Here is a 9,356-nt window from a genome sequence, read left to right on the forward strand (position 1 = left end):
TGTAAACAGCTACAGAGCTTCTTCCACTAAGTGTAAGTGGCATTTACAGTTTCTGAGAAGTAGTAAGAAGTAAATGGCAATTGCAGTTTAAATCCCTCTAGAGTTGATCGAATTAGCATAATACAAAAATCCCCATCAAAAATCCGTTCGTTTTAAGCTCCAGATATCTTTTTTCACCGGCTGCTTCTCAATCCACCGCATCCACCGATGTCGCCCTTCCGCGTCTGCGGTGAAAGGTGGCAGAGCCAGAGCGGGGTTTGTCAGACCACGAGACATCCCGAGAAATCTGCCTCCTCACCAAAACGTCTGCGGTAGTTTGACCCCTCTATGGGAAGATACGTGTTGGTTGTTTTGCTCTAGGACGACCACAAGCCTCACAAGAAAATGAAATCATTCCTGACCTTCCTTATATCTCTCAGATATAGGATAGACTGTTCAGAATAAACTTCTTTTCGATTGTTGGGGGAAATATCTGTTTGTTTATCCATGTGCGAAGCTGTTATTCAATGCATTTCGATGGGCTAATAGCAGTAAGGCTAAATTCAATGTTTCGTCAAATAATAGTTTTATTTTTATACCTTAAAGGATCCTAAAACTTCATATCAAATAGATAAATGATCCTTGGTATGACCATCTTAAAACAATTCCATACGTTAGCTTGGAACTCCCATCCCCCTGGCTTAGACTCCCTGGCTTAGACTCTAAAGCATGAAGAAATGTTTTCTCGTTAGCTTTGGTATTCACTTTCCACCCTATTTACTGGTCTGTCTGTCTGTCTGTCTGTCTGTCTGTCTGTCTGTCTGTCTGTCTGTCTGTCTGTCTGTCTGTCTGTCTGTCTGTCGCGGGAACACTCACATTAGTCCAACATATTCACACAATATGTTGAGTGCACTCGAGCACAGTATCTTCATCTCAACATTTACAGATAAACCTTATCGTGAAAGGAATAGAAATTGAGGAATTCCCATTTAGATTCAGCTGAAAGACTCCATCTCGCCCCCTCTCAGATTCTGTTTGTGATGGGCTGGTTAAGTGATGTGGACAATCCACATAGTGATGTTGCTTCAGACCGTGAGGGACGTGTGAGTGTCGTCTGGGCCCCCTTAGATAAAGAACCCTTAAAAAACGTTGGTGGGAAAATGGAGAAAGCTGTGTTTTATACTAAATCTTTTCAGGAGAGATAAGATGAGTTATAATTGTTTTCTTTTATTAAAAAAATGGGGGGGGCGATCTCCAGACAGGCTTTAAATTAAGCACACGCTTCACCTTGCTGTTGTTCATCATTTATTGTATGCGTCAATAATTCAATTATTTCATTCAATAGTCGTGAGACATTACAAAAGAGACTTGTTTTACGAAAGCAAAGAATGTCATGTCGTCACATCAGTAGTTCATCTATCACTGCCCAACCATGATTAAAACATGCTTTATTGGCTCATACAATAGCATTATAGCCATGATGCATTTGTTTAGATACCCGTAGTCTAGGAGAAAACTAGCCGGCGTGCGAATCCTTTATTCTAGCCGTTCGTTTCCCCCAGACACTGACTCTGTTTGTCCCTCTCAGGTATCTATACCTGCTCTTCTCTGACGATGACCTACTGCCTCTGGAGGACTGGGTGTTCAACACGGAGGCTCACCCCCTGCCCGTCGTCCGCAAGAGCTGCCTACAGGGGGAGGGAGGGACACACGACAAGACAACCTCGGAGTAGCAACCTACTGTACAACCACTGCACAACTCACCTGCATACAGACACAGAGTAACACGTATTCTTACATCACATGCATACAACACACACACTTTAGACCCACACACAGACCCACACAGGACAGCATTACACACAGGTAACAACAACACAACAAAATGCAGGGCCCACGTCCCTTGGGCCCTGTCACAGACTCTCAATTCCTTTCCAGTAAAGGATCTTGTCGTATACGCTGTGATTGTATATCCTTGAGCCGGGCCGGGACTACTTCCTGCCGGCGTTACTTTCTGTGGACAATCAGGACGAACATGATTTTCATGAAAAGAGCACCTTTTTTTCTTTCCTTCTTTCCTCTGTGAGGAATCCAAGAGTATCTTGCAGACCCAAATGTAATGGGAAGAGTGCTGTATTATGGGCCATATTGAGAGAGAGAGAGAGAGAACCACTGAGCTTTTGCTTTGATTCCGTTTTTACACCGCAATCAATTAATGATTTCACCTGATCTTGTCATTGCTTTTTTTTGCGGGGCTTTTTTTCTCTGTCTCTTTGACCAAAGTTGTTTGTCCTTTTGTTCACCCCCTCACAATTCCCTTAACACATCCTTTTTGTGGTGAGGTTTGACCAATAGTAAGGTGACAGACGAATAGGGAGGGATGAAAGGTGTTGAATATTAAATGTATAGACAATTGTGAAATGTAATACTCAAAACCCACCTTGAAAAGGATTGTTTATTCAGAGTTTCCTTGCAGAAACAGGTTAAATGAATAATAACAGACATGGGGAAAAATTGAAAACGGAAGAGGTTGTTGGAGTGTCTTACATGTCCAGGGACCATTTTTATAAATTGTTTGTCTTTATCATTTGTTTCGAGTACAATACTGGTGACATATTTTCATCGGGGCAAGTCTGCGTTGAATCCTCCTTACCGCCTTTCAGAGCGTAGCTTCACATTGTGTGAGTCCTGTGACTTTAACACAACTGTCAGTCCTGTTATTGTAACACAGGTGTCGGTCCTGTGACTGTAACACTGTAACACGAGTGTCAGTCCTGTGACTCCAACACAAGTGACAGTCCTGCTACTGTAACACAAGCACTCACAACCACCCCAGAGGCAAGATCACCACAGCTAGTCTCAGTCGCTTAGTATGACTGGGCTCAAATATGCTTGCCAAAGTTATCAGCCCTCATCGAGAGCTCCAGCTCTCTCAAATCCGCAGTGGGGAAAGTTAGACTTGAGGCTAAGGGTTTCCTAAAAATGTCTTTCGTAGAGGGGAATGTGAATGGCGCTTTCCTATTTCATCCTTATTCGTATCATTACTGCTGTCCAATGCAGAGAGAATGTGCTGTACATACCTGGATGAGTGTAAGGGTCCCCTGTATTAGCTTATCTTCAGTTTCCTTTGTGATTTATTTGACTTAATTATGTCATTATTTTCATTGCTTTTTCATTTGCTTCCCTCAGGTGTTTCTGAAAAAAGAGGAAAAAACGCTTGACTTTAATTATAGTTCTGGTTGATATGAATTATTGTTATTACTTATCTTATCATTGTTGAATATTTTCAAATACTGATAAAAGACCTGTGCAACTTTGTACATTTAAAGGAACTTCATTTGCTTTGTCTGGATTCTTTTGTTGTCGTCTGTCCCTAATATTACTGCTTATGGTGTTTACTGTATGTTAAATCTATGTTTGACCTCACCTTCCAACACACTGACTGAGTGTATTTCCTGAACACACTGTCAACTTAACCTATTGATATGGAAGACTTCACGTATGAAACCGTATCACGTATCTGTACCACCAATGCTGCAATTGGCAAAGCTCTGCTTTCCGTTGCTTTGTGCTCCAGGTCTACCAATATAACGTCTCCTATACCTTAGCACCCAAGGCTGTCAACATCAATATCAGACAAGATCATTCTCCATGACATCAAGGTTACAAATATGTACATGGCTCTTAGCTCTTGTTCACATTGTCGTTCAGGGCCCACATTCACAAAACCTTCTTAAGAAGCTTTTTCATTTTTTTTGCGTAAGAAGTGGTTTGTGAATCTGGGCCCAGGTACACAAAACACTGCAGGGGAATGGGTGTTTGGTTGAGTGAAGTCAGTGGGTGTTTGGTTAAATGAAGCCAGAAGGTATAGTGTGAAAGAGTGATCAGAACATAGAAGGGCACGCCAGCTAAGCCTTCAAACAGTCTGTACATTGAGTACAACTCTTGTGAAGGTAGTTCTTTGCATAACATCTAACATCTTTATGCCATCTATGTCTCAAAGACTCAACAACTTATTCAATATCATAAATGCATAGTTTTACGCAGTGTTGGGGAGTAGTGAACTACATGCAGTTCAACTAGTAATTTGACTACATTTTGCAGTGGCTTAGTGGTAGTTGAACAAATTTCAAATCTAGGTAGTGTTTTTAGTAGTTCACTTTTTCACAATGTAGCGGTATAGCTAACTTCTAGAACTACACACTACTTTTTTGGCAAAAAAAACAAATATGGGTGAAATAGGAAATAATTCCCTTTCTTTTTTGGCATTAGACCTGGAAAATCTTCACTTGAAAAATGAAGATTTTGTTTAATAGTCTAAATTACACCTTCTGTTAACATATAACCCCAAAGTGATTAGTTCTTGCCATTTGTTGTCTATGACATTTCTGACTTAAATAGGATCATTTTCACAAAATAGTTGGATGTAAATGAACTCTTTCAAAGTAACTTTGAGTAAACTGCATATTCTTCAGGGTAGCTTTAATGTAGCTTCATTTCTTGGTAGCTTGGTAAACTATATTTTCAGAATAGCTTCCCCAACACTGGTTTTGTGCTGCTTGGATTCATTGCTAGTATATCACTCTGCGTTTTAATGGAATTTTTCCTCATTGATTTTCATGAGAGGAGATGAGGTGCTCACTGAGTGAAGAAATTTGATTAATTGTTGGCACAGGGGAAGTTCATTACAGATTTAATTGATGGGGGGGAACTCTCCAAGATAGGTAAGGTTCCAGCAATTAGGAATCAAAAACGAATCATGTGGGTTTAGTCATCTCACCAATGGAACACAGGAGGGACAATTTAATTTCATTCTGCTCCAAAAAGTATACCTTCACATGTAACCAGAAGGGCTCATCCAAATCAAGTTATTAGAATTGTATTATATTTTGTCAACAGAGCAAATGTACTTGTTTAGGTAATGGTTTAAGTCAAGCAGACAAAAAAAAAACAGACAATAGTATTTTCTAAGAAATGCCTGTAATTCTCCCCCTTTCTTACCTTTACACAATATTTTTGGAGTCAAACGGAGACAAAGACATGCTGACATACTAAGAGATGCCTTAGCTTTAAGGTCTGAGAAAGATAGAAGCTGAGAGCAAGGGAGCATGGTGTGCATCCACGAGCAGCCCTGTTCGGTGTTGGGAGCTAAGGATGGGGGTATTACTGTACATTTGAATGCACCTGGGACTGATACTGATAATCCGTCCTGTCTTCCCCCCCGTAATAATTCCAGTGAAACAGAGCAGAGGAGACGGTGGGGGCCAGTCACCGCTGCTTAGTGAGCGGCCATTGTTATCTTCCTCTCACAGCTTGGTCTCGGCGGCCCCACACGGCTCACGTACGGCCCCCATAGCTCTATGTGCATGTACTGCCATCAATATGGCCGACCTTGCAGAGGAAGGCGTGGACCTGGTGTGTGTGTGGACAACAAAGGGGAATGGCAGGGGATTTAAATGATCGTATGTGTGCACTGTAAAGAAGAGGGGGGGGGGGGTGTGTTGTACTAGCATATGCCTGCTCACTTCCATGTGTCTCTTCCGATGACCAGGGAGGCAGCAAGACAGACTATAATTCAAGGCTGTTTCCTTATTCAACCTCCCTCTTCAAGGGAGGGAAATTAAGATCAAGATTTGACTTCATGCTCAATGGCTTTTACCCCCGCCCTCTCTCTCTCCCTGTGTCTTGTCTGTGCTCACTTTCATGGTTTGTTAGGTGGTTATTTTCTCTCAGGGTTTTGAAGAGTAAAAAAAGAGAAACAATTTAAAGATTTTCAGGATAATACTTCAACAACAAAAATAAGAAACTGCCCAAATCTAATCTTGGGAAAGGACGGGTTTGTTTTAGTTTTTGACAGCTCTTTGCGGTGAAAGGCCAATTTCCCAAAGGCAGACTCCAAAGGCAGACAATTCCGTGTCATTGTTCAATAGAAAAAGATGGAAGAGACAGAGCAGGCCTGAATATGACAGACCAAAGGTCAAACAATGGAAGTAAAAACATTAGGCATTTCCCCAAGCATTATCAAATTCTAATGAACCTCTTTCCTGTCCGATTCAATTAGTCTCCATCCTCGCTCAATTATATTCTTCCGTTCTTGTGTTTCCCTCAGTTGGAGATATAAGCAGTTAAATGACTGCTTTTGCTACAGGACGACGAAAATGGAGCACACCATTTATAGTATAGCACCTGTTGGTGCGTTGGATACAAGCGTTGCTCTACTCTAACTCTGCTTTATTTGGGTGGGGAAACCTGATGCTTGCTGTTGCTTGGAAGACAGGGCTACATTCAGTGAGAATGATACTGATTTGAATGCATTGCCAAGAGAATGAAATACATACCTCTAGGAGATAATTACACTTTATTTGATGAATTTAAAGGTTTCATGATTAGATTACGTTGCTTATGAAAACGGATGTTTTTGTCCAATTTCATGATTATCAAATCTTAATGTCAAGATTGTATGATGTTAGGAAATGATCTTATTTTTCCAGGGCATACAGGCATTCTCACATTGCTGTTCAACATTATCATAATAGAATGGAATTTTCCATGATGTCTTCCAAGTCACCCAGCTTGTGAGAGGAGACAAGGATTCGTTTTTTCCCCAACTGTGTGCATGTGAAAGGGGATAGCTAATCAGTTGCTCAACTGAATGCATTCAACTGAAGTGTGTCTTCTGGATTTAACCTAAATCAGAGAGGTGTGGGGGGCTGCCTTAATCGGCATCCACATCATCGGCACCAGGGGAGCAGTTGTTGTTGGGGGTTAACTGCCATAGTCAAGGGCAGAACAGCAGATTAATCCACCATGCCGGCTCGGGATTCGAACCGGCGACCTTTCAGTTACTGGCCCAACGATTCTGCATGTGTCTGTGTGTGTTGGGCAGATTCCCCCAGACAACGGGGTGCTGATTGGTCTTTCAGAAAACTGCATCGCCAGCACTTCTCAAGGCCCAATAGTCCTGGTTCACCCAGCTACCAACACCTTGTTAGGGAGAGGGAGCAATCACAGCTGCTAACACAGACATCCACAATAGCACTGGGACCTCATGTTCATTAGAGCACAGTGTAGCAAAATATTTTACAACGGAAACAGAAGTAAACCTTTCTTATTGGACAATTCCAGATAGTACCTGCTCGTTTCGGGAACGTTTCCTTCTGCTTTATTACTAGTGAACACAACCCTCATGAACACTGAGTTCAACAGAAGAAGACGTCCAGTAAAGGAATCTGTTCAAAAGTCTATTCGGTGAACTATTGTATGATTCCTACTGTAGTTTGCAGGATTGCATGGTAATTCAAGGTCACACGGTTCAGGGTTAAAATGACAGAGAAGACAATGTGGGCGAAACAACAATGGCGAATTATTCTGCCTCAGTAAACGTCAATGATTGTTTATGCTGTTTTTGGAGCTGGTGATTTGCGGTCTGTCAGCCGTTGCCAGAGTGAAGCAGGCTCTTATGCCAATTAATGTTGCTTTTTTTTCTCTCTCCTGAGGCTTTGAATAATCAGAGAGCCTATTTCAGAATGTCTGTCCTGATTAATCTAACGCAAATTTTCTACCAAGTTCATTGTAAATTTATATCCAGTTGTCACTCACACTGCTTTATACTATGCATATCGCCCTCTCTGTGACATTACAGTGGCCGCAGTTTGGAGAGATTTTAGACATTAAAAAACGAGCCCTATTTTCTCAGCAGGTGGTGTTCTGACAATGGTTTGAGGGCTCTCTATCTCTCTCTCTCTCTCTCTCTCTCTCTCTCTCTCTCTCTCTCTCTCTCTCTCTCTCTCTCCCTCTATCTCTCTCTCTCTCTCTCTCTCTCTCTCTCTATAGATATGATGTATTTTCATACAGGGGATAGTTTTGTCTTGTTATTCTGCAGGTACTTTTGAATGGGCTTCATACCATTGTTTTGTTTTAACAGCAGTATACTAAAATAAACATGGGTGTGAGTTTTGACTAGTTTATTACAAGCCATAACACTCGCTTCCGGGTTGGAGCGAGCGGTCGCATCCGCACTCGGTCCGCAGGTAGTATTACATTTCATTACATTTCATTATAGTACAACGGTTTGATTTGTCTAATCTTAGCAATTTCTTCTTAGCTAGCTACATAGCCGTCTTTGTATCAAAGATAATTGCGTAATTATCGTATTTCGTCGTCCTAACGTAATCTACACTGCTATCTGCCCAGCAGCTAGCCAGCTAGCTAACGTCCACCGTCTACCGATTAGCAGCACAACTAGTACACTCAACTGAACGACTTGATTAGTGTAGTGTTAGCTAGCTACATAGTTGTCTTTGCTGTCTTCGTATCCAAGATAATTGTGTAGTTTAGAGTGTGTAGTTTTAGAGTGATTATCTTAATTTACCAAGGTTAGCTAGCCAGCTATTTGTCGTCCTTAACGTAGGAGACACTGCTAGCTAGCCATCAGCTAGCCAACGTCTACCGAACAGAACTTCCGCACTCAACAACCCGGTCGCATTTCGCTTCGCTCCACAGGTAGTATCACATTTTAATTTCATTTCATTACAGTACAACGGCTTGATTTGTTTGATCGTAGCTAGCTACATAGCTAGCTACATAGCCGTCTTTGTATCAAAGATAATTGTGTAGTCTAGAGCGATTTCCTAGGTTAGCTAGCCAGCTATTGTCGTTCTTTTAACGCAACGTAACGTAATCAACACTGCTAGCTAGCCAGCTAGCCCCGAATAGCAGCACAGTAGAAACTATTACACTCAACGGAACGACTTGATTAGTGTAGTGTCAACAACGCAGCCACTGCCAGCTAGCCTACATAGTCAACAACGCAGCCACTGCCAGCTAGCCTACTTCAGCAGTACTGTATCATTTTAATCATTTTAGTCAATAAGATTCTTGCTACGTAAGCTTAACTTTCTGAACACTCGAGACGTGTAGTCCACTTGTCATTCCAATCTCCTTTGCATTAGCGTAGCCTCTTCTGTAGCCTGTCAACTATGTGTCTGTCTATCCCTGTTCTCTCCTATCTGCACAGACCATACAAACGCTCCACACCCGCGTGGCGCGGCCACCTAATCTGGTGGTCCCAGCGCGCACGACCCACGTGGAGTTCCAGGTCTCCGGTAGCCTCTGGAACTGCCGATCTGCGGCCAACAAGGCAGAGTTCATCTCAGCCTATGCCTCCCTCCAGTCCCTCGACTTCTTGGCACTGACGGAAACATGGATCACCACAGGCAACACTGCTACTCCTACTGCTCTCTCTTCGTCCGCCCACGTGTTCTCGCACACCCCCGAGAGCTTCTGGTCAGCGGGGTGGTGGCACCGGGATCCTCATCTCTCCCAAGTGGTCATTCTCTCTTTCTCCCCTTACCCATCTGTCTATCGCCTCCTTTGAA

The 9,356-nt window shown here is 42.4% G+C and overlaps 1 protein-coding gene across 2 annotated transcripts in view; it reads left to right on the plus strand.

Annotated features, from left to right (window-relative positions):
• LOC115105343 (mannosyl-oligosaccharide 1,2-alpha-mannosidase IA-like) overlaps window positions 1–3,311 on the plus strand; it is a 204,471-nt gene extending 201,160 nt beyond the window's left edge. For both annotated transcript variants that reach the window (XM_065010099.1, XM_029627289.2), the window contains exon 12: window positions 1,568–3,311. In XM_065010099.1, coding sequence (XP_064866171.1) covers window positions 1,568–1,712 — 145 coding nt within the window. In that variant the 3' untranslated portion in view covers window positions 1,713–3,311. The remainder of the gene's footprint in view (window positions 1–1,567) is intronic.
• Window positions 3,312–9,356: the final 6,045 nt, after the last annotated feature.

Source organism: Oncorhynchus nerka, linkage group LG3, assembly GCF_034236695.1.
Source record: "Oncorhynchus nerka isolate Pitt River linkage group LG3, Oner_Uvic_2.0, whole genome shotgun sequence".
NCBI classification, from domain to species: domain Eukaryota; kingdom Metazoa; phylum Chordata; class Actinopteri; order Salmoniformes; family Salmonidae; genus Oncorhynchus; species Oncorhynchus nerka.